The sequence below is a fragment of the Muntiacus reevesi genome, chromosome 5, assembly GCF_963930625.1.
Source record: "Muntiacus reevesi chromosome 5, mMunRee1.1, whole genome shotgun sequence".
Taxonomy (NCBI): domain Eukaryota; kingdom Metazoa; phylum Chordata; class Mammalia; order Artiodactyla; family Cervidae; genus Muntiacus; species Muntiacus reevesi.
Genome location: NC_089253.1, coordinates 12,141,368 through 12,166,686, shown reverse-complemented (window position 1 = coordinate 12,166,686; position 25,319 = coordinate 12,141,368). Strand labels below are relative to the sequence as shown.

General features: G+C 42.8%; 1 protein-coding gene across 7 annotated transcripts in view; it reads right to left on the bottom strand.

The window, feature by feature from the left end:
- Window positions 1-1,621: 1,621 nt before the first annotated feature.
- Window positions 1,622-25,319, bottom strand: part of DLG2 (discs large MAGUK scaffold protein 2) — a 2,219,272-nt gene continuing 2,195,574 nt past the window's right edge. For all 7 annotated transcript variants that reach the window (XM_065936970.1, XM_065936964.1, XM_065936965.1 and 4 more), the window contains 6 exons: window positions 22,404-22,454; window positions 21,351-21,452; window positions 17,681-17,853; window positions 15,249-15,358; window positions 8,642-8,733; window positions 1,622-6,438 (listed from right to left, as the gene is read on the bottom strand). In XM_065936970.1, coding sequence (XP_065793042.1) covers window positions 6,332-6,438; window positions 8,642-8,733; window positions 15,249-15,358; window positions 17,681-17,853; window positions 21,351-21,452; window positions 22,404-22,454 — 635 coding nt within the window. In that variant the 3' untranslated portion in view covers window positions 1,622-6,331. The remainder of the gene's footprint in view (window positions 6,439-8,641; window positions 8,734-15,248; window positions 15,359-17,680; window positions 17,854-21,350; window positions 21,453-22,403; window positions 22,455-25,319) is intronic.

Genomic DNA, 25,319 nt, shown 5'->3' with positions numbered 1-25,319 from the left:
CCAGGGGCTGGGCACTAAGCCTGTCCCATAAATCAGCTCATCTGTTGTTTCCCTTTTGTTATATACAGTCTTCAGCAAAGTTTGCCCGTGTATTCCAGCTTTGTCCCAGCTGTGCTAAGGGGCATTAGGGACAAGTTCTGGACTTGACCATGGCTGTAACATTAGAAGGGGGAAAAGGATCAACTTCACGAGAGCAGTAGTGGCTTCTGAGGAGTCCCTAAGGGAAAGGTTAGTCACAGAGGACGACACCCAGTGTTATGAGACCCAGAAGTCCAGGCCCATAGACGACATCGTCCCCTGACAGCTTCCAAGTCTCTGTGTCTGGTTTGTGCCGAGAGAGCTGGTGGCACCTCTGCAAATGTTCCTTACCTTTGTGCCCCACTGAGGCTTTTAAATTCTGTCAAGAGTGTTTAGTCTCAGAGTATCTACAAAGTACATGGATGCAGAGCCAGGTCATCTTAGGTGCAAAGATATGCAGTCCACGTCTAACTTTAGAGACTTAAAAGTCTTGATCACATCTTAAAAATATTTACCAAGAAATTAAACAGGACCCCAAAAGTCAAAAGCTCTTCAAGCTTCCCTCGCCACCCTACCCAATAAAGACACCCATTATTGAGTGAATCTGGCTTTTGTGTAGTGTTAGCATTATTAAATCTGATGAGAGTCCAAATGTTGAAAATGGAATAACTGTTGGAGTGTGAAGTCTGCACTGGGCTTGCAGCCTCAGTCAGTCTTCTTACGCAGCCTTGGATGGGCTGGGCTTACCCGCCCCGAGCACCATGGACAGAGACAGGGCACCCGGTGGAGACACCTGCGGGCTCACAGCGGGGCCAGATCAGGTTTGACTTCCCCCAGTGGCTGATCCAACTACGTGATAGTTTATCATGAAGCAAAATGTACTCAGAGGGATCACTTGGATGGTGAAATTTCACCCCTTTCATGGGAGAAATTTGTTTTGCTTTCCCCAACTGAGAGACCTGCACTGTCCAAATGCCTTTATGTAAAGGAATATATTTAACCTGGAGGGAAGAATTATCCAGCAGATTCAGGTTTTCAAACCTGATGTTTTTGGTGTGTTGAGCTCTTTGGAGCTGGTATGTGTTTTGACCTCAGTATGCGTGGAAAATGACACCTCCTTTCCAATTTATGCCTTTCTTTGCATCATTAGGACCAGATAAGAAAAAAAACATGTTTTTCCCTATTCTTAGTATCTTCTGGAATCTCACAATTTTGAAACTGGAGAATTAAGTTTTTTCATACAGATGTGAGGGTCTTAAAAAAAAAAACCCTATCATTTAATACTATTGTTCACCCTTGGCAAAATCCTGATTAAAAGCGAGCAAGATGGTAGTCAAATATTCAAAAATACTTTGGAGCACCACTTTCAGCTCCTCTTGGCAGTTCCAGTATTTTTCAGAGCAAATCTAGTCTAACTACACTTTAGCTCTAAAATCAGACAAGTCTGATAAAAATAGAAATCAATGATTCTATTCTTTGGAAAGAAGACAAATTATGCTTTGAGAGAAAATAATTTGCTATAAAGTATAAAATGTTTTAATATTTATATCTTATAATAAAACCATGACATGTTTATAAACACTCTATCAAGCATTTTTTTACAACGGGGCCACCGCTGGCAACTGGCAACGCAATAAATATGCAAAGACGCAGTGAGTATGAAATATACATCTTGATTTTATAATCGTGTGTGCTTTATTTTTTACACAAATGGAATGGAAGTGTCGAATATTTACACTTAACAGGAGTGTAAGCTGTGCAGTGTCTCTGTAAACTCCAGCCCAGGCAAGGAGTGTTCCCCCTCCCTCCCATCCTGCACAATGGAGAAGCATCCAGTCAGAGAGAAAACTGTTACAAAACTTGGCATATTGAAAGGATCTCACGCATACAGCCTGGTGCACTCGGAAGTTAAGACGCGTTTAGGAAACACAGATTCAAAAAGGAGAAAAGTTCGCCGTCTCATTGGGAGCCAACCTTGCTGTTTGGTTGTCTGTCCTCATGAGTTGCTAGGGAGATTCTGTCTTCTGTCTTTTAGATGATCTTTGTCTAAACCATTCAACCTGTCTTAAGCTTGTCCTCAGCTGCTACAAGAAACTGCACAGCTGTACAAAAAATGATTTCCAAAGCACAGTTCTCAGTGAGGAAGGATATTTACAGACTAAAGTGTGTGGGTAGGTTTCCATCCACATTCATGTGTACCCAATGTGGTATGTGTATACATGATATACAAACCACATATACCATACATACACAGAAATAAAATGTATATCCACAGAATTCTGGAGGGAGTCCTCTTTCAAATCAATTGTCACAGGAGGGACTCCACATGCTCTAAGGGACATGTCCCCTTTTGTTCCTGTAGGAGTGACAAATTACTATGATAAACTTAGGAACTAGCCTGAGTCTCTGACTTAAATATTTTTGTAGGAATTTAGGCAGGACCAAGACAGGAAAAGAAAAAAGAGATGTAATTTCACCAGCAAGTCCATTCAATCTCACCAGAGCAATCACCAGCTGAAAAGCAGAGGGAGCTTCAGATGAAAAGAGGAAAAAGAAAGCTTATGAATGGGAGAAAAAAATATCTCTCTCTCCAAACCAAGGTGATGGCATGGCTTCCACGAGAAGAAAGAGGTTTGCTGTCAGAACAGCTGTTGGGGCTGGAGTCTGCCTTTAGCGAAAGGAAGTGTCCTTGGAACCATGGGATGGTGCTGGGAGCGGGCTCCCTGTGGACCAGGCTTCAGGCAGAAAGGGACCCAGGTGCTGGCAGGGCCCAGGGCGCGTGCATCGTCACTGCCGGGGCAGCGGTGCAGGCTGGCTCGGGGAGGCCCGCTGGAGCTGGCTCCAGCCGGGACCTCATTCACGCTCAGCTTTGCTTTCTGGGCTGCCTGGGTGAAAATGGTGACCCAAAGAATCTGTGTCATGAGTCCAGCGTGTGGACTTGCTGTCTGAATCAGCCAGGAGCCCTTAAAGGACAGAAAAATTAAGGAGCCGGTTATGGGAGAGGACATGGTCAGAGACGCGAGAAGAGAAAGCACAGAAACGGTGGAGACAGAGGAAGAGGCAGGGGAGTGTCTGAGACGGTGGGAGAGACGGACAAAGAGATGAGGCAACATTGGGTAGGGAGTAAGGAAGGGATGCGGGGGACAGCCAACGACTCGGAGGAGACAGGAAGGAAGGCTGAAGGGAGAGGTACATACAAGAGATGGAACGCGCTAGAACCAGGAGGGGAAGAGCAAAGGGAAAGAATGAGAGGAAAAGAACAGAGGCTAGAGCCATAGGAGTGGGGAGCTTTCCCCCTGGCTCGGAGTCCTGAAGGGCTGGCAGTGGGATCCAAGACAGCTCACAGGCACCTGAGTGCAGCTCCGTAAAGATGGGCGCACCCAACAGAGCCAACCCAAGAGCGTCGGGCTGGGAGGAAAGGCCTGCAAAGAAATGGCCCACAGATCCCGCGGGAGGAGAGCCGGAAACAAATGCCCCTGCGATTAGCTGACGGGTGGGATTTTCAATTTTGGTAAAGCTGAGACCACCGTGGTGCTACACATTGTACCAGAGCATGAAAAATAGCACCAGTGACACGATCTGGCACTTTTCCGAAAGGGCCCAGCGTGTAAAGGTGACATTGCGCCCCCAGCAGGCTTTCAGATTGGAGAGAGCTCTCGACAAAGTTTGCGGTGTTAGCACCAGTCTGGCCCCAGGCTCCACGTGCATTTGCACCAGTTGTAATCTGGGTAGCTTTCGCGCCATTTCCATCTTAAGTCATCGGGTCTGTGGCAAAATACACCCGTGTGTTGGAGCCGTGGAGACCTCAACATTGGGAAGCGCAAGACAACACAACAAATGGAGGTGTAAATTCTACAGGAAAAGACCCTCTCACCAATTGGCTTGGTGATTCTTCAAGCAAATATATATGTCTATATATATTTATATAAATCTACATAAAAAAATCAGTGCAAATGCCAATTCTTATCTGGAAGCATCTACACTAGGAAAATAATTGTATTACTACAAAAACCAAGGGTTGGTGGTTCAATTTGATTGTACTCAGCCACAGCAATACTTAATATTAAATGGAAAAGCACATCACACGACCCGCGGAAACATCTATTCATTAATGACAGTCCTTTAAATAAATGGTTGCATGCTCAGTTGAGAAACCAAAGAAGTTATCATGGTGGCCTAAAAGTAGAGCTGGGATCAGGAATGGCATTCTGGTGGCGGACACTTCTGGGAGCAGAGATGGATGAAAGTAGGCCTTGACCTGAAACTGGCGAATTGCAGACATGGCTACATTTTTGACATTTTGAACACCCTAAGGAAGTCTTCGGAAATTTAACTTTCATCAGAGGGAAAATGGATTGCTAGCCCTTCCAGTGGTAAAGGCAGCCTCAAGACTATAGGTAGATGCATGATTTTGTATCTCTTGTGTCTGTTTTGGTGACTGCAGCCAGGCAGACTGTGGTGTTTTAGTGTCAGATGAAAAATGCTTGTTTTTGGAAAGAGACCCTCATTCTGAGCTCTGATGCGCTTCCCGTGAAGAAGCCCCATCACTGCTGACGGCTCTGCCTCTCGCTCTCCCGTCCCAGCCGGCGTGCTGGTTCGCTGCACAGTGTGGCAGATTCCTGCCAGGTCTGGATGTACCCCAGAAATAAGGCGACGGGGCTTAGTCTGGGCACGCATACGACCCAGAGTTGAGTAGTTACAGAGATCACTGAAAAGTCTCTCTCTCTAAACACCTGGGGTGCAAGCAATGCTGATGTCAGCATCAGCTCTAAAGTGGGAGATAGGCTTCGGGAGGTTTCTTTTTTTTAAATCATCATAGTTATAATTGCTAAAAAATAAACTTGGTCCAGGTGCAGCCCCCAAGAAAGGCAGTTCAATTGATTGAGCTCGAAGTCATTAATGGTCTTTCCTGGTGGTTCTCTTTGTCCTGTACACAGAAACAGAAGTCTGCACCCCTCACCCGCTCCTGTCAGATCCTCCCCTTCTCTCTCTCCTCCTCAAGGAAATATTGCATCTTAGGACAGATCTCTCCATGGCTCTGCACCTTCTCTGGCTCTTACAAAAACCCTCAGTTTACTTATAAAACAGACAAAAGAGTCCTAATTATTCATGACAGCCAAAATACTAAATGATCCTTTAAGAGTTATATGTAAGTTACTAGGAACAACATTGTTCAGCTATTTGCATGGCAGGCCCAGGGTATTTAACAAGAAAAAAGCAAAAACTTTCCTTTACATCGTTTGTATGAATTTGTCTCTGAAAGCCATCAGCTTGAAAAAAATGCATTAACCAAATGTCCTCCAAAAATACCCACGAGGGCAACTCATTAAGGGATGTGCTCCATGAGAGTGTATCTCTGAGGTGGGAGGGGGATCACGGGAGGTAATGAGGGAGAAGTCTTTGTCAGGCTTCAGAAGGAACTCAGATGCTCTTAATGGATCATTGGCAACAAAAGGGAGAGTGCAACTTTCTGTTCTTGAGTTGGATCATCTGCAGATAGTGCATACATTTAGTCTTTCAATTAATCTTTACAAAATATTTCACAAAACTTTTTTTAACCTATAGAAATTCGCTTCTATACATTTAATATATTTTTATTGTATAAATTATTCTCATCTTTAGTGCCTTCTTTCAGTTTATAAATGGCAAAACAGACAATAAACAATCATAAAGCTAACCCCAGGTGGAATCCCCTCCTCCCAGTGAGGTCAGTCCTCCACACACTTGTGAATTTTATGAAATGCTCATCTTTGTAGATGCCAGGCAAAGAAACTACACACTCATCCTTCCCTGATAGTAATGTTATGCCGTCTTCAAAGGGACTCCTTTCCTTCCCCTCCCTCATTCTTTCTTTTGCTTGTAAAGAAATCAAAGGATGTGCATAGTTCTAAAATTTGAAGTGTATCAATTATAGATGCGGGTAATGGGAAGGTTGGTGAAGTTAAAGTGCTGGCAACTTTTCTTTAAAGCAAAAAACACAGGGAGCTCAGCAGCTAAGTCAGCTCTGGACATCTGCTGGGTGAGGAGGCTGCCCATCTCTTGGGCACAAAGCCCATCAGAGGCTCGTCCCTACATCTGGCACTCTGAGCAAACCAAAGCCTTCCCCGCATACTGCAATGTCTTTTCTGTCCCACACTTTGGCCCCTCCTTTTCCTTCATGGCTTCACACAGTTTGTGTTGTACATTCATAAGAATTCACATTGACTGCAAAAACATAAATGCAACAAAAACATAAAAGCCTCCAAGTAGTATATTATATATATTTTGTTCTTCTAAATGCTCTTCTGTCATTGTTGGAGGTGCAGTAGCTAATTTATAACTTCTCCTTTGAGGGGATCCAGATGAAAGGCCCAGACTGCTCTTCAATAACAAGCTTGCATTGGTTATAGATATCTTCTAGGGTGTCGCCTTGGACGATAGCTGGAACAAAAGCAAACACACGGGAGTCAGGAAGCATTTCCTGGCTGGTGAAGAATGACCATCAGTCATGTAGAAGAAGCTCAAACAGTGACAAACTCATCAGGAGGCTTCGTATTACTTCTCAATAATAAGAAAAAGCAGAGATTCACTTAAGAAAGGTCACATCAATGATTTAAAAAATGGTTTTAAGGCATGTCCTAGATTAGTAATAAATGTATCAGTCTTCCTTCTTTCTACATGTCTCTCTGTAGTTCTACATGATGGCTCACTCATTTATTTAAAATTTATGGGTGTTGACTCTGGGCCAGGCACTGAGCTAGGCATTGGTCAATTTTCAGACTGAGAGCTCCCTGTTACCAAAGAAAGCTGGACTTATATTCTCTAGCTTATATTCTCTTATAAGCTGGATTTATATTACTTATTTTATAATGGGCAGAAATTAGAATATTCTAGATGCAGAGGAAATAATAAAGATTTTAGAAAAAACTTTAATCTCCTCAATCCCCAAAACCTTTAATAAGAAACTTTACTTATTCTCCAACTAACCTAATAAATTGAGATTTTACCATTCAGGGCTCTTCATAGTGAGAATATCTTATGGCAATTACTTGCAAAAAATACATAAAAATATAGAAGGAAACAAACAGTGTATTACCGCAAACACCAATTCACTTACAGTAGATTTAAATACATTTTATTATCTCCTTTGGACAAAAACTATCTTGTAGATAGATATCCCTAACACATCAATACTATCCATATGACACTGGGGCTTAAAAAGAAGTTGTTACTGAAACATGGTTTAGATTTTCAAAAACAATCCTTGGAATGTGCTGATTATTGTATTTTATTCCTGAATATAAAGCACAGTTCAACATGTATATTGTTTTGAACATACTGGATGTTCTGTTAGGGGGAAACATAACTCATATCTTTGTTACTGATGGAAATTTTACTTAAGATTTACCTGATTCAACATATTTGCAAACTGCTAAGCCACCAGCTTTCTCATATTTTGATTGAGATAAAAAAGAAAACACCTAACTTCATGTAAAGTAACTCAGGAGGAAAGTTCTTGTTTTAAACCATTAGTTGTAACTGTATGTAGCATTAGTCGCTGAGTCGTGTCCAACTCTTTGTGATCCCAGGGACTAAGTTCTGAACTGAACTTAGTTCAATTGCTAAGTAGTCAATCAGGCTCCTCTGTCCATGGGATTCTCTTGGCAAGAATACTGGAGTGGATTGCCATTCCCTTCTTCAGAGGATCTTCCCGACCCAGGGATCAAACCCGGGTCTTCTGCACTGCAGGAAGATTCTTTACCATTTGAGTTATAGGGAAGACCTATCAGTTTTAAGGCAAATTCCAAAGTTTGATCACTTTTTGGATCTGATCAGTGTTTCATGAAACCATATAAGAATAGAGAACCTATGATAACCAGGACAAAATATCCCCCCTAATTTATGTTTCCAAGGAAATATTTAAAAAGAAAAATAAATTTTTTTGCAGTAAGATATGACATGGAATTAACTGAAACACAGGAAGTGTTTCAAACATCTTCTTCTGGTGCCTAATGGGGAGACAGACCCAGAGGTCCATGAAGCAGAGAATAGAGGCCCTGGGACTACTTTTCAAGTAGTGTGCTTGGACAGTGCACATCCGGAGTTGTAAAAGTTTCGTTTTCAAATTTCTGATCATCTCAGGGACAGAAGTTGAATGAGGTTTTGTTGTTGTTGCTCAGCTGCTAAGTTGTGTCCGACTCTTTGTTACCCCATGGACTGCAGCACACCAGGCTTCCCTGTTCCTCACTATCTCCTGGAGTTTGCTAAAATTCATGTCCACTGAGTTGGTGATGCTATCTAACCATCTCCTCCTCTGCCGCCCCCTTCTCCTTTTGCCTTCAATATTTCTCAGCATTGAGGTCTTTTTCCAATGAGTCATCTCTGAATGAGATACTAATACTTAAAATCTCTCTCCCAGGAGATAGCTCAGTCTCTGCCATTCATGGTTTTGGGTAGGGCCAGTGGTAACCAGGAAGCTGAATCCAGAGAAGAAGGAACCCAGAGTTTTGAATCAAATGGAAGTAGTGGCAAATCAGGTGTTTTCAGCAGGAAGGGGCTAGGGCCCAGGTATAGCAGGCCCCCTCTATGCCAAATATCAGACAATTCATCCTCTTTCTCACAGTACAAATGCAAATGAACATACCTGTAAAATATTCTCCAAATTCTTGTTCTAGCTTAATTGCACGATCATAGGTTTTCTTGGCTTGTTCCTCTGTTAGACGCTTATTCATCTCCCTGGGAAAAGGAGAGTTTGGTGTTAGAACACAAAGGGAACACACCAAATCCTGAAAAACTACAGTGTACGTGGCCAAGTGCAACCTTAGCAGCAGCTTCCTAGCCCTTGACAGGACTCCTCTTTGTTGGGATGTTTTCAGCCACAACAAGGAACTCCCTGTGGCTGCCCCCATCCTCCCCGTCGCTGCCCCCGCCCCAGGGCGCTCACGCCCCCAGAGGGTCGTCTCTTGGCCCCACATTAGAGCTGTTCTGCATCTCTGCAGAGCAGAACCAAACCTCCTTCTTCCGGGACAGGCCTTCAGGAGTTTGAATGCTGATGTGTCCCTCAGGGCTTCCATTCTTCCAGGAAGAAATGCCCTGCTTCCTTCATCTATTCTTCCATTGAATGTAATTTGGAAATGTATAACCTTCCTGGTCACCCGCCCTTAGATTTTGTTCTCGTGGGTCTCAACCTCTTTTAAATACGGGACGTTGTTGTTGTTATTCTGTCGCTCAGTTGGGCTCTTCGCGACCCCATGGACTGCAGCACGCCAGGCTTCCCTGTCATTCATAGTCTCCCAGAGTTTGCGCAAACTCATGTCCATTGAGTCCATGATGTAGAATTGAACGCAGTCTTCTGGGGTGGCCAGAGGGAGGGGAGGAAAGCAAGTGGAGAGAAGGGAAGATACTTCACAGCTTTCCGGAGCTCATCCCATCTAAGAGAATAAGACTTGACTGTTCTCAGGTCCTGACCTCATAGAAAGCTTTGATCTCTCGACCTTCCCACCCTCCCCAAGGGCTGCTGTTCATCTTCAGTGTGGGCAGCAGACACGTGGAGTGGAGAAACAGAGACAGTCTTCCAACGAATTAGAACACGAGACAGGCGACTCAGGCATGTGTGTCTCTCAGGCTGAAAAAGGATTCTGTAGCTCTAGAGGCTCAATTGCAAAGCAGTAAGGCATACCTATAGCCAAAGAGCCCTGGACTTCCTCTGTTTTTATTATCAAATGGAATTTCAAGGAACTGCTAAAGATGACTTGAATTAAAGATACAGAGAATGGAACAATCAAAAACTCTGGGACCAAAATATTTCAAACAGACTCTAAGCAAGTCATATCAAATAGTGAGCTGGAGAGAGGAGCCTGGCAAGAAGGAATCTCTAACGCCTATTTGGTTTTATTTTTGTTCGGATAGGAATTGCTGTTCAGTTGCTAAGTTGTACCCAACTCTTTGTGACCCCATCGACTACAGCACGCCAGGCCTCCCTGTCCATCACCAACTCCCAGAGTTTACTCAAACCCATGTCCATTGAGCCCGTGATGCCATCCAACCATCTCATCCTCTGCCGTCCCCTTCTCCTCCTGCCTTCAATCTTTCCCAGCATCAGGGCCTTTTCCAATGAGTCGGCTCTTCTCATCAGGTGGCCAAAGTATTGGAGCTTCAGCTTCAGCATCAGTCTTTCCAATGAATATTCAGGAGTGATCTCCTTTAGGATGGACTGGTTTGATCTCCTTGCAGTCCCAAGGGACTCTCAAGAGTCTTCTCCACCATCACAGTTTGAAAGCATCAGTTCTTCGGTGGATAGGAAAATGGGCTGTAATTACACTGGGCGCTCTCTGTCCTTCTTTCTGTTAGTCTGTCAACCATTGGTGTATCATTAACTGTAGGTATGTGTTGCTTAATCATTGTAAGATTATTTAGATCCAACAAAGTTTCAAGGACAAATTGAGGAGGGAGGAAAATGGAGAGTAACCTAATCTATGGATTCCCAACCTGGGGCAGCTTTATCCTTCCATGTCTTCTAGGTGTTAACATTCTATTTTTTGGCCAACAAAATACACTGTATTTCTTAAATAAGAATATTTTACCTTCTCATTCTTTCTTAACCAAAGACATTTTATTACTCAAAGACTGATAATCATTGCCTCTGATCATTATAAGAATACCAGTGTGACTGCACTGGGCTGATAAAAGTTCAGCCAAGAGCAAAGACATTTTGGTTGGTCCATCGGGATGCATCAGAGGTGTAGATAGAATTTTGAAGGCATTGCTGCCTTTTCCTGTCACTTTAGGAAGCCAGAGAACTGGGTCTGGAGCATGTAGTCTTAATTCCTTTTTCAGGGCAAGAAACTGAGGGCAGAAGTAGTATAGCGACTTGCTTAAGGTAAAGGATTGAATCTCATGAAAGAACTCAAAATTATTGTTTTTCACTAATTAATTTTTAGTGAAACAGACTTTTCATTACACTAAGATGTTCTTTCAAAAGAGACCCCTATTTAGAAACACACAAAACTGAAGTCAGACATTAGCATGACTATAGGCTTGACGCTGATGGCTACAATATATAGAAGTGGGAATTTCCTGAAGTCTTGTTGAAATAAACTCATTTTGCCTGAGGAATGGTATCTATAATTCTCTTCCCAAACAGCACTAACCCTAGAAGCTTTGAGAGGCAGTCATTCTTGGGTGGCAGAAAATGTTGAGCTAAACCAAAGGATACTTCTCATAGAAAGACAGTGTTTTGCTCCAAGAGTCAAGAAATCATGTAGTTCTGGACCTTCTTTGATTTCCCTGGCCATGCTGGCCTATTTTCTCTGAATTCCCTTTGCATTTATTGCAGCAATACTGATTTTTTTTTTCTCTTTTGGCCTCACTGTGTGTCATGAAGGATCCTAGTTCCCCTTCTAGGAACTGAACCTGCAACACTTGCAGTGGAAGCCTGCCTGGACTCCCAACCACTGGATCACCACGGAAGTCCCTTGAATTTAGGTTTTTATCCTCTGATACATGAAGTTGTTTTGTCTCCCTGACCAGTCTGCCAGTTCTTTGAGGCCAGAGACCATGGCTTGTTCACCAGCATGTGACAAGGATCTCGGTCAATGCTTAAATTTGTTGAATGAATAAGTGAATGAATGAATGGACAGACAAATAAACATAATTACAGTACAGTTGAAGACAGAAGTAAACACAGGGAGAAAGACAGTAAAAGCATATTGGGTGGCGTGGTGGAGACACATAGGAAAGCCACTCATTGCCATGGGGAAGGGGTGGCGGATAGAAGTCACATGGTGGTACAATGTGAAAAAACACCTCTTTCGTACACACCCTTGATTTTCTGCTTCTCTGGAGAGTCAGCTATGTGTGTGCTAATAAGTCCTGTGGTTTGATGTGGGTGATGCACTTGAGGACAATGTGTGTGATGATGTATTGGTGCCCAAATGTGACAGCTGCCATGCTGTGGTTCCAGCTGACCTGGCACTCACCCCTCCCTGGGGAAGGGGCAGTGCATGCCAGCTTTGCTCCTGAAGTAAAACCCTCAGAAAGACTGAACTGGAAAGTAAACATCCAGCGTTTCCTAATACGATCCCATTGGTCTGAATGCCACTGGTGTTGCACTATGCAAACGGCTGCAGCAAGATGCCAGATTCACCATCTCGTCGTGGGGTCCAGCCTTCAGCATGTTTACTTTTCCTTGGTGATAAGTGGCCGTGACAGGGCCCTAAGGCAAAATTAAATAAGCCGTCTTGTAGCTGTGGAGGAAGCAGGCCTTCTCCCACTGAGCACCAGATGGGGACGTTCCGGGTGTCACGCTGAACCAAACGTGCAGCTGCTCTTCTCCCTCAGGCCTCCCTTCCCCGGGAAGCCACTTGCCCACTGCTTGTTTGTGACGGGAAAACTTACTCTGCTCTTTCTGAAATGGGCCTTTAAGATGCTGTTCCCAGGAGGTGGGGGACATATTTCTCTTCTTCTTATGTTAGCCGTACTAATAATATTTACGAGGCTCTTCTCAGATTATAAATCACTTTTATGTAGGGAAATGTGTGGCTGCTAAATGCACTTTGCTCAATGCTCAACACGGTAGCTTACATGAGGAGGAACTTAATACATGCTCTCAGGGATACTACTGAGTGCTAAGTTGGTTCAGTCGTGTGTTCACTCTTTGCAACCCCATGCACTGTAGCCCACCAGGCTCCTCTGTCCATGAGGATTCTCCAGGCAAGAATACTGGAGTGGGTTGCTATGCCCTCCTCCAGGGGATCTTCCTGACTCAGGAACTGAAGCCACGTCTCTTACATCTCCTGCATTGGCAGGAGGGTCCTTAACCACTAGCACCACCTGGGAAGTCAACAACCATTATTTTATCATCAATACATATTTTTCCATGCGCTGACTATGGGCAAAGCCCTTATTTATTTTTCTTTAAAAAAAAAGTTGGCTGCATACAGTCTTAGTTGCAGCATGTGGGATTTTTAATTGTACCATGCAAATTCTTAATTGTGGCATGTAGGATCTAGTTCCCAGACCGGGGACAGAACCAAGGCCCCCTGCATTGGAAGCACAGAGGCTTAGACACTGGACCACCAGGGAAGCTCCCGGAGCTTTTTATGATATAATTTTATGCCTAAATTCATGGGGCAGAAGGTACTATGACTGACCTCCTCACTTTATTTTTTAATCCTGGTAAGAACTTTTGTCCATCTCTTATTTATGGGAATCTATTCTGCTTTTAAGATACACATCTGGCAATTGCCCCAAAGATTGACTACATGTTTAACTTAATCCTCTTAGACTTCAGTTCCAGCTACTATAGCTTCTTCCTCCCAGAGAAGGCGCTAAACAACAGGTCGATATCCTTTACAAGTAACTGCTTTCACCTCTGGGATGAATGATTTCATTTTCTTTGGTCTTTCCGTAAACAGTTTTCCAGCACTTTATGGTTCACTTGTGAACCCTGTCAAATGCTCTAATGCCTTGAGGCCCAAACGGAGGCATATTTGGGCAAAGCTCTTAAAATGACACTGGTGTTATCTCTTGCGGCCTCTTGGGAAAGGCACTGTTCACCTGTTTTGTAATGATAAAGCAGTTTCATTCTTTTTACAGTAAAGTTACTTGGAATCGTTCACAGTAATAATAGCTACCAGTCAGTAGGTGGTTGTGCTGTGTACTGTGCTAAGTCACTTCAGTCGTGTCTGACTCTGTGTGGCCCCATGGATGGTAGCCCGCCAGGCTCCTCTGTCCATGGGATTCTCCAGGCAAGAATACTGGAGTGGGTTGCCATGCCTTCCTCCAGGGATCTTCCTGACCCAGGGATTGAACCTGCATCTCTTATGTCTCCTGCATTGGCAGGCGGGTTCTTTACCCCTAGTGCCATCTGGAAAGCCCCCAGTAAGTAGTTACTATATGCCAAAAATGGTATAGAGAACTTTACACTTAAGATCTTGTTTATTCTTTACACTGGCTCTCTGAGGTCTGCATTATTAATGTGCCTAGTTTAGAGCTGAGGAACTAAGTCTTACAGAGGTCAAGCAAACTGCTGGAGCTCACATAACTGAACTGTGGCAAGGGAACAGAACCAAACCTGACCAGTTTCCAGGAACCCGCTCTTAGCCTTTCTGCTCTTCTACCTTTAACGCTACTACGGCATCACTTCTGTATAAGAGGGTGTACAAAACACAGCCCCCAATTTCTATCAAAGCGTCCCCCCAAATATTGTCCCTTTATAGCCAGATCATGAATATCTGCCCAGTTTTTGAAGAATGATATTTAACAAGCCCTCTGAAAAATAAAAGGAATAGGGCTTCCCTGGTAAAGAATCCGCCTGCCAATACAGGAGACAGGGGTTCCATCCCTGGTCCAGAAAGATCCCACAGGTGGAGCAACTAAGCCCGTGAGCCACGACCACTGACCCTGTGCTCCAGAGCCCGGGAACTGCAATGACTGAAGCCCGCTCAGCCTAGAACCACGCTCTGCAACAAGTGAAGCCACTGCAGTGAGAAGCCCGCGCACTGCAGCTAGGGAGTAGCCCCCGCTCGCACAACTAGCGAAAAGCCTGGACAGCCACAAACACCCGTCATAGAGAAAAACAAAATAAGATTATTAAAATAAATAAATAAAAAGAATAAAAAAGCCAGGGTCATGTATTTTTCTCCCTGTTCATAAATGTGCAAAGGTCTGGAGCTATTGGTTAAGACTGTAGGTGTTTTACAGCTAGGCCATTAATAAAACTCCTTATAATGCTAGTGGTCCACGTACATGAGGTTTTAATTAAGGAACACAAGAAGTCTATGGCATAACAATGTGAAACGCCGATGGAGAGAGTTTGAAATGTTGTCTGCTCCCGCTATGAAAACTCACACATTTAAAAAGATTTACCGGTGGAATTGCTCTCAGAAGTAAGAGACAATTTAAAGATGATTGCTTCCTATCATTTGGAAAGCAAAGCAAGACAAAATAAAAACAAACCAACCTACTTTCAAAACAAGGAGACAAAATGAAGAAGTCACACACAAACAAAAACAACTTGTGAAATGAAAATAAAAATCAAGAAACATTAGCGAAGACATTTTCAGGAATTACTGACATTGTGTCTCTAGTGGTTCAAAAGAACTTTCATCTTTCATTAAAAAACGGAATGCTTAAAGAAATCAACAACGGCAATTTCCACTTGTGAGCATTTATGGCAAAGAACTGTTAGTAGTTTGCTCTGTTGTATGGAATAAGAGGATGGATGAAGGCCGCCACTGACCGCCACTTACATCAGAGGTTCCAGAGACTTGGGTTTAATGAAGATGGCAATGGGATACAGCTGGGCTACTTGTAACCGCTTGATAGCATTTCCTGATACGTCAAGTATACAGTGTTTGCCCTGGGAGAAGGAAAAGAAAAATATGGCGTTAATCCAGGTAGAATGATCATAATCACAGCAAAAGAAAAAAAAAGTGAGTATGTTTTAGAGGGAGGTAAAAGATACTAGATTTCAAATTTTGAAAAGAATTGTTGCAAAGCATAAATAAAAGTTGGTATTCAGGTCATCACCGAATGTTTGCAGTAATATATTTCTTACTCCTTTACTAAGTGTTAGCCAGTGGAGCAGACATTTCACTAGTGTTATCTCAGCTAACTTTATTTCCTTAAATAAATACCTGATGCTTTGCACAAGGAAACCATCAAGCCATATATAACGTGACTGAATCCATTCTCATGAAACCCTCATAAACCATCTCTGGAGACAGTTGTCAAAAAGAAATTCCCAACTTGTCAAAGAAGAAATTCCCTACCTATGAGATATGAACTGTAAACTGCATTTTACAGAAGAGAAGGCCAAGGCTTAAAAATACTAACTTGCCCAGCACTTGGTCAGCCGTACATATAGCAGTCACTCGCCCAAGTCTCAGTGCTAATACGCAAACCCAAGTCTTGTTGGTTGGAATAAACGAATATCTCCTTGTCTCACCCTGGCCAGTGTTAAATCTGGAGGAATGGTAAATGAATTTAGAACAATTTTATAAATATTTGCTGAGTGTTTCTATGTATCCTGCCTTTAATATGCTCAGTCTAGTATAGAGCAAGGACAGAGAGTGACCTTAAGTATTTAATTTTAACTGTGGGGACAGAGGTTTGCACAGTGTATGTAAATTTTTTGTTTGTTAACAAATAAAGACCCTATTACATTATAGCATACCTCATTTAACTTGGCTTCCACTGCAATGAGTGCTCAGAGCAAGGAACTGCTTTATAAAGTATTTCTGGAGACTAGACACATTTGCCACACATTATGTTCTACCTCCTGGAGGGAAATGGCTTCATTACCCTGAGGCCCAAAGAACTTTACAAAGAAGAGAAAAGCATACTATGCAGATAGAAACAGTCCTAAATCAACAAAGGGGAGTACAGGCTCATCCATAACAGCCACGTAAAAATAAAGAGAGGCCAGCAAGTACTTGAGCTTTTAAAGAAGAAACAGACTAAGATGACTCAAGTTTTTATTACTTATTATATTCCAAGCTTGCTATTTGTGAAAGGTGGCAGTTAAATAGAATGTCTGAATGAAGTCTGAGTATTCACTGGTCAGAACGGCTTGAGATAACAAAGGTTGTGTCTACATGTTCAAGGAGGAGAACAGATGCAATTATCCAGAAAAGTGGTTTGAAACAATGTGATATTGCTCAAAGAAGCTGGCATCCCGGAGAGAAGAAACTCGACCCACTTTCTTACTGTATTCTTGGAGAGACGTGAACATTTCTCATTTAAATTTTTTAACTAAAACAGTAAAAGCGGGAGTGGGGGGAAGCTGTGTCAAATCAAATCAACCTAACAAATATTACTTATATAACAAATACACAATGGGCTCTTAACTTTTTTTTTTCTTCTTCTGTGAAATTGGTCCTTGGTGTTCACAGGTGAGTAGGATCTTTCTTGCGGCAGATCTCAAGTGTCTTCCTATTCTATTTGCCCTTATACAGTCTTCTCATGTCCATGCCCTTGAAATTATCAGCAGGATAATTTCATCTACCTGCAATGCAGGAGACTTGGGTTCGATCCCTGGGTAGGGAAGATCCTCTGGAGAAGGAACTGGCAACCTACTCCAGTATTCTTGCCTGGAGAATTCCATGGACAGAGGGGCCTGGCAGGCTACAGTCCATGGGATTGCAAAGAGTTGGTCACGACTGAGCGCCTTTCACACACAATTTCATCTATACCTCCTCTAAGTTAGAATATCTGCCAGCAACAGGCTAGGCAGTCCTCCTCATCTGTCTACCCTTCCACCAAAAGGATCTCAAGTTTTCAGGGAGATAAAAAGTAAACTCCTACTAACAAAAAGAACTGAGGATTCTGATTTAAGCAACCGAAAGTGACCAAGTTTTTAGAACAAATTCAGTTATTGGGGCCAAAGTGAGTGAGTCAAGGACAAAGTGAATTTCCATAAACTTCAAGCTGTTAATTGCCTTTAGGTCTATAAGCCCTCTTTCCTCCTCTCCACTACCAGGTCAGTCAGCATACTTTATTGAGATTAGAACAAAGATTAATGACCTTGCTCTAAAGAGATTCTCTGCTCAGAGGTCTTAAAAGGAATACTGAATCAAAATTTACAACTGAAATCAGGGAAGAGTAATGACCAGAAAAGAAAATGCGGTTTGCCACCTGGGTACCTTCTTCAGGGGAGATGTAAGATGACTGGAGAACATACCCTTTCTGCTACAAATCTCACAGACTGCACGCTGGTTCCATATAAGTTGTCGTTGTACTGGCCGGCTTCTATAAACTTGTGCTCTTGGATGTCTTTCTCCATTTGTTCTCTGGAAATGACAAAGTGATAGTCTCTGCCATCCACCTCGTAGTCACGCTTTGGCCTCGTAGTATCTTTTCAAAGATGAAAAAAGATGAAAATAAGGTAACTTTATATTCATAAACTTCTGTTATACTTATTTTTTTTTAACCACACACCCTCAACATAGATATAAAAGTGTGTACTGTGAAGGACCATGACACAGTAGCAGGTACCAGGCTTAGCCCTCCACTGTGAAGAACTATAAAACTAGACAAAATGTATGGAAATACATTTTCAGGCATTGGACAATAGGCAGTGCTGGGCTGCAATACTCGGGAGAAACACATGAAGGGACTCAGCATTTACTCCATTTTCATTTCCAAATGGAGAGTCTAGAGGTCATGGAGTTCTAGGAGACCCTGAAGTTCAGACGGGCTGTGCATTAGGTTGAGACCCCAGAATGGTTGCATTTTATGAGGTTACTCTTGACTTACTCTAGACCCACCTTCAAAATGTCTAAAACCAAGTAAAAACTCAAAGAAGCTGACTTGTCAGTAAATTACTGCCTGCTGAAACAAAAACTTAATACTCTATAAAGGAAGATTGATAACAAAACCCAAATGCTCAATAATGTAGCATCACAATGTCTAGCACATGATAAAAGACTATGGGACAAGCAAAGAAGTAAAAAAACGTCCCATATAAAATTAAAAAATGGACATATAGTGTAAATATATTCAGGGACTTTAGAAGATGTAAAATGATATCGCCACAGTTAAGAAGGGACTAAAATCAATCAACTCTAATCACAGTTAGAATTGGTTAAACTTCTTGGTAAGAAGAGAAGAGAAAATAATGTAACATTATAAATCAAAAAAATGTTAAAATAAATAAAATAAAATATGGTATCACTCATGTGTGGAACCTAAAAAATACAGCAAATTAGTGAATAAAACAAAGAAGCAGCAGACTCACAGATACAGAGGGCAAGCTAGTGGTTACGGAGGGGACGGGCAATACAGGGGTTGGGAGTGGGAGATACAAACCACTGGGTGTAAGACAGGTTCAAAGGTGTATTGTACAATGTTGGGAATATAGACAATAATTTTGTAATAACTGTAAATGGAAAGTAACCCTTAAAAACTGTATTTAACAAAAAAGCACACAGCAGGGAGTAAGACCTTCCACACCTGTGCTGCTCACTGCGGCCATCTGCAGTCACATTCAAGAGCATTTAAAAGGGGGCTGGTCGACATGTGTAAAACACACACTGGATTTCCAAGACTGACCACCAAGAATTATGAGATATCTCAATAATTTTTATATTGATTATAAGTGAAATATTGTTCTGGATATACTGACTTATCATTAGCATTAAAACTATATTTTCTATCTTTAACCCAGACTTCCTAGAAGTCCATCGTTAAAAATGATCAACATTTCAGATAAAGTTTTATCCTTAAAGATGTTCATTGTACTAATTTATAAATTATAAATAATTATAACATATAAGTTATAATTGTATTTGAGTTATAACTCATGATATTAAGAAGTAGAGAAACCCAAAAAAACCCTAAATGAGAAAGGACTAATTATCACATAATATACATTTAAAAGTTATATAAAATTTAAACAATATTAAGCAAGAAAAGTATATACTTGATATATACCCAATCATAGGAGAAAATGCATGAAAAGAAAGAATAGGTAGAAATCTATGAAAATATTAGCAGGGATGTTATCTCTGGGTATCTTTTGAGATTTTCTGTATATTTTTAATTTTCTTGTTTAACTTTTTAGCATTTTCCAAGTTTTGTACAATGAACATATATTGATTTTCATAAAACAGTGCCATTAATTAAAAAAGAGAAAGAAGATGATGCAAGGTGGAGAGGGAGTGAAATGGTGCTCAAGGAATTTCTTTTTTTTTTTTCTTTCAAAAGTGGCGGAACAAGCTGGGGGCTGCAAATGGACTAGGGTTTCTGTCTGGAGTCTCTCTCAGGTTAGGTGCTGTGGCAAGAGTGCTACTCAGAACCCTTGCCGGGGACCGTTTCACAAGGCAGCACACCCGTCCTGCTTCCCCCCTGCCCGTGCACTGCACATGTGCGATCCCTGCTGTTCTCCTGTGTTCCAGGAGACATTTGCAGTCCTGAAATGTAAGAGACACTTCGGAGCAAAGCTTAAAAAATGAGTGAGAAAGGAATATCTGCTGAGATCAGATTTAAGAGCTCAGTGGTCTAATAAATTAAAATTTCCTGGTGGGTTTACATACACAGAAAGCCTCTAGCATTTTCATGTGACACGGCTGGAGCAGGGACAGAGGTGATGAGCGGGGAGCAGCAGGAAGGAGAGCAGACAGACTCTGCAGGGCTGGCTGTCCCGAGTGTTTCAGAGGGACCGGGGGCCTGATGGCTGTCCCGAGTGTGCCAGAGGGACCGGGGGGCCTGATGGCTGTCCATAGGGACAAGAAAGCAGATTCAAGTCTGCAGTGGCCGGCAGGTGGGTAAAAACTTTATATTCTTTCTCGTCTTCTTCCTTCCAACACCTGAGGCTGTGAAAACTCTTGGGAAGAGAAAGGGTATTTTGTTTTGATTGACACACAGCCCTAAGTCATCCTGAAATGTGTTTGTCTCAGATCTCTCTTATGGAAACTAAGAGTGATCATTAGCCAGATCCATTAAGCCTGTAAACTGCCTTCACGGATAACTTTGTTGCTACCAAAAAAAAAACAAAAAAAAACTTGCATATCTTTCAAGCATCACATAGACTCAGCGATGTGTTTGCCCGAGTTGTGTTTTAGGAACTCAGAGTCAGCTGTGTCCAGTTTGAGCTTGAGGTGGTTAAAAGTGGTTAAGACCACCGACCCTCCAACTGGACAAGTGCCAGTGTCTGCCTGGTGACCTTTGGACATCAGACGGCCCCAAATCCACCCTCAGAACATGCTAATGCTGACATTTTCTGAATCTGCTTCCCATGATGAAGCCTGCAGCTTACCTGCACCTGCACAGAATGAGAAATACCTTCCCTTCGTATTTTCAATCACCCTTCTCCGCACTCCCCACACCTCAGACCACCCTGCTCCTTCATCCCATAAATATCCCCAGCCCCTGGCTTCGGGGAGGTGAGTCTGAGATTTCTTCTCTAACGTCTTTAATTGGCAGTCTCGTGAATAAACAAACACTTTCTCTGTTGTAAACCTTGCATCTCAGCATTTGGCTTGCTGTGTGTTGGACAAACAAACTTGCTCTGTAGCATGATTCTATGAGGAAAGAGGTTTCAGTGACATTTCATCAATCTACAAGAAAATACGGAGGCCTATCAATAATCCTATGCTATCTCAAATACCACGGGAGTTACAAAGAAAACTCATCCTGCCCTCTCAGGTACCACATCATTTACTCACTAAACAGAGAATAACACATGGCAGCATAGATGGAATGTATTTGGCAGAGAAATGAAATGAGATGCTCAGATAATAGGTGACTGATGGTATTTGAATCACTGGAGACTACTGGAAAAATGGAGTTACATTTTACCATCTCAAAAAGAGCCACGCTTTATTTCGAGAGGAAAGATAAATGATACTTACGAGGCACACAGGAGCCAAATTTGTCAGGAAATTCAGATATCAAGTCATCATTGATCCGATCCTTCATGGGGCCCAGAATAATCACTGGTCGGGTATAGTTTACTGCAGAGAGGGAAAGGAAGATGCAGATGAGGAGTTCGACTTGGGAAACTTAGGGCAAACTTGCTGAACGCCAAGAACTGCTGAGACTGTTACTTCGGTGGATAAATTGCCCAGAGAGTCCTGCATAGGAAACTGATGCTTTAACACCGAGTGTGTTGGCCGAGTCTACTTTCTAGAATTTACTAACAGGGAAAAGCAACTGCAGTGACAATGAAAAAAAAATTGGAGATGTTTTGCTTACTCTTCACGTATGCCTACACAACAGTCAAAACAGCTACCGCGTTTAGTCAATTGGGTGGGAGAAAAAAAAGATTCCAAAGTAGCTCTTTTACCATTGTTTAGGCAACGACTTCAAAAGTCATCATTAGTAGTAATGACATCTTAGGTTTTTATACTTTCTTTTCCTTAGTTCAAAATACTCTCCATTCTCTGCTTGGATTTTCCCAATTCCTTTGTAATCATGGGGCTACAAGGAAGTCAAAAGTTCACTTGGTACAATTTCTCCTCTGATGCCTGAATTTTCTCTGTGATGTTTGTCAAGAGCCATCAGCCTCTGTATAAATTCCTCCCAGGCTTCTGGAGCAGCCCAGAAGGAGGCTTCTCTCTCAGAAGCCCTGCTAGAAAGCCCTCAGTACTAAGTGGACATCAACCTGCAGGGGGATTTTACCCATCGATCCTGTCGGTGGTGCTCTCTATGATTTGGATGTGCGCCTTCCTATTAAGGATCATTCTTCCAGAGGGCAGCTCCATCCTCCTGGGAGCTGTCGCTGCCCACACTCTGCAGGGAAGGTGGCTGCTTGGCCACAGGGCCAAAGAAAGAGCAGGGTCTGGCCTGGGAACTGCTGCCTATTAAGCAGTTTATTTTCCTTAGTCCTTCACTCATTCCCTCCTGAAATGGGGTCGCCTGTTATGGCCTGGAAATCAGGAACCAGAGCATGCTAAGAAACTTACTTTCCTGCCTTGTGACAGGCTCATAAGAAAGAATGAAATCTTCTTGCCCTCCTGAGAAGAGAAAAAAGGAAAAATTACAGTGGACTAACAACCAGTCACAAACCACAGCTACAAGCCCTGCTCTGCAACCCAGGAAACAGACCCAGTTCAGGGCTAACTTCCCTTGCTCTCTCGCTCCTCAACCAGTCCCCACATCCCTTCACCCTCACAGAACTGTTTAGCACCGTGACAGAGGCAGGGGGTCGCTGGTCGTAAGTCTGAGGAACCACAGGAGGCTGGCCTTCTGCAGTTCAGCAGGGCAATGATGTAAGAGGCCGCCTTACATCTGACACTGAGAACCGCAGTGCTACAGCTGCATGCCCCATGTTCCTACTTAAAAGGAACCCCTTGAGATCAAGGAGAGGTTCCACCCAATAGTTCGCTGCTACATTACCAGAATTTCTGGACCTTCCATCTTCCATTTTATTTCCCAAAGAAACACCCTGTGCAAAAGCAAGTGTCTGCTCGTTTCATTTGTGACACAAAAACTTCACCAGCCTATATACTCCAAGGTTCTGAAGACTTTAATGTTAATTTATCAAGAAAATCCTGGGTCAGTTAAGAAGACAAAAAACTGAGGAGGGCCCTATATCACTTGTTCTAATCGCTGCTAAATCTAGCCTTGAAACTTTGAAAAGTAAGGCAGACCATGGAGTGTAAGTTTCCACCCTTCCAGTGTCATTTGCTGTAAGCCTTCTGATTAACGGTGAGCCTTAAGTCAACATACAACCATGGAAAGTAAACTGGTTTTTGGCGATTTTTTTTTTTCCTAATCATCAGTTTTGCCCAGTTGAACTAGGCATGAGATTCGTCTGATTCAGCTGCCAGCTCAGAAGGCTCCACACTTTCATTTGCATTAGACCTAGAACTGACTATCTTTGGTGGGGAAATAGTTTAAGTTTTGAAGAGGGCTTTTTGTATGCTGTCCTATAGAGAAGTGTCGTGTGTGTGCTAAGTCGCTTCAGTCGTGTCTGACTCTGTGTGACCCCACGGGCTTGTACCCCGCCAGGCTCCTCTGTCCATGGGGATTCTCCAGGCAAGAAAACTGGAGTGGGTTGCCATGCCCTCCTCCAGGGGATCTTCCCGACCCAGGGATCGAACCTGAGTCTCTTGCATTGGCAGGTGTGTTTTTTACCACTAGCGCCACCTGGGAAGCCCCGAGGTGTGTCATAAGAGGTAGTTTCTTCTGAAACCAAAGGGCACTGGGTCTCACTGCTCTATCTCCTCACAGCCCCTGAACCTTCCAGAGTCAGGTCAGAACCATGTGCTACTGCTTCAGAAGCCACAGCCTCCGGAGGATGAATCAATTTCATGAAAGGAGTCAGTATTACAGGTAGGTTTGATAATGACGAGACTGACCTAGGGAAATTAGGCGGTATATGGCTAAAGCAGTGTGTGCGGATGTCTTCCCTGGGGCGGGAAATGGCCCCAGGCCCACATCGTCTCGCCTCGCCCTTGAGCAGGGCCCACTCTCAGAATGGCACGGCTGGGCTACCTCTTAAAGTCATGGAGAAGGGGTACGGGGGCTTCCTCTAAGTGGAACCTACCCATGACTGCTCCAGTGTTCAGGGGAGCTTCCCACATCGGGGCAGGGGGTTGGTATGTGAGCAATCAGATTCATGTTTTTTTTTTTTTTTAAATTCAGAAAAAAAAAGATCCCCCTTTAAAAAATGAATCAACTGCAATTTACAGAAGCTGGGTCAAAAAGTAATAAAGGGGAATGATTGCTAAGCTCTAGTTATCTAAAGGTTGACATGTGCAGAGGACATATGAATTCAGAGGATAAGTGTAAAAATGGTTGGGGAAAAAAAAGGCATAGCTTTAGAGATAGAAGCATGGCAGACCAACACTGTAATGTCATACTAACTTTCAGGAGATATCTCCCTGAATGATTAATATGTGAGAGGGGACTCCTGCCCATGGGATAACAGGTTTTAAATATCAGGTGACAGAATATGCTATGGAGCTACTTTTCCACATTTATGGTTGAATTTAATTTCTCTTTCAGGGCTTTAGATAATTACAATAAATGTCAGTTACAGAAATACTTGGAAAAAATCACAAACTTTTTAAATGCAAAAAAAGAATAAATATCAAGTGATACTTATGTCTCTGCACCAGACTGGGCGACCCATACCACAGTTATCCAAGGTGTCCTCAGTACTTAACATAAAGAAAGAGACCGATGAATTTGCATTCTGCTTTTAGTGGTACGAGTCAGGATGAGCAATGAAGCCAAAAATAGGTTCTACTTTGTGCTTCTGTCTATACGCTTTCATTTGGGGAAGTGTGGTTTCCCCTAAATTAATATAACACCCCGTGTTCCCAGGAGAATCTCTTTCTAATGGCCTTGCAAATCATTCTGACGGGACATTCTAAAGGCAAACCTTAAATAAAATATTTGGTGTCAGTATGTATAATGTGTGATTTAAAAAACTAGGACAAAGCAACAGAGTTCCGTAGTTCTTCGTTTACCTATTGCTTTCTGGTTTACGTCTAACCTACAGGAAGCATAGGTTCTTGTTCCCAGCACTAAGACTGGCAGACAGCAGTGAGAAGAGTCCCTCAAGTCAACACCCACCCCGATTCTAACGACTGTGTGACAGCCAGGGACCATGTACAGAAGCCCGCAGGGGTGCTGTGGCAGCTGGTATTACATAACAGCTGTGAACTCAGCGCCCAGAACCAATTTTCACTTTCATGTTCAAGAATGAAAAGCCCAAGGGGTAATGGGAAGGAGATTACGAGGGGGAGAGAAAAAAGTCGAGGCAATGAAGGAAAGATAATTCATGTCTGCATAGCGCTTTACAGGCTATCAAGGGCTTTTGCAGCCGTTGCTTTGTATTTCTCACAGCCATTTCTTTCGAGGTAGGTGCT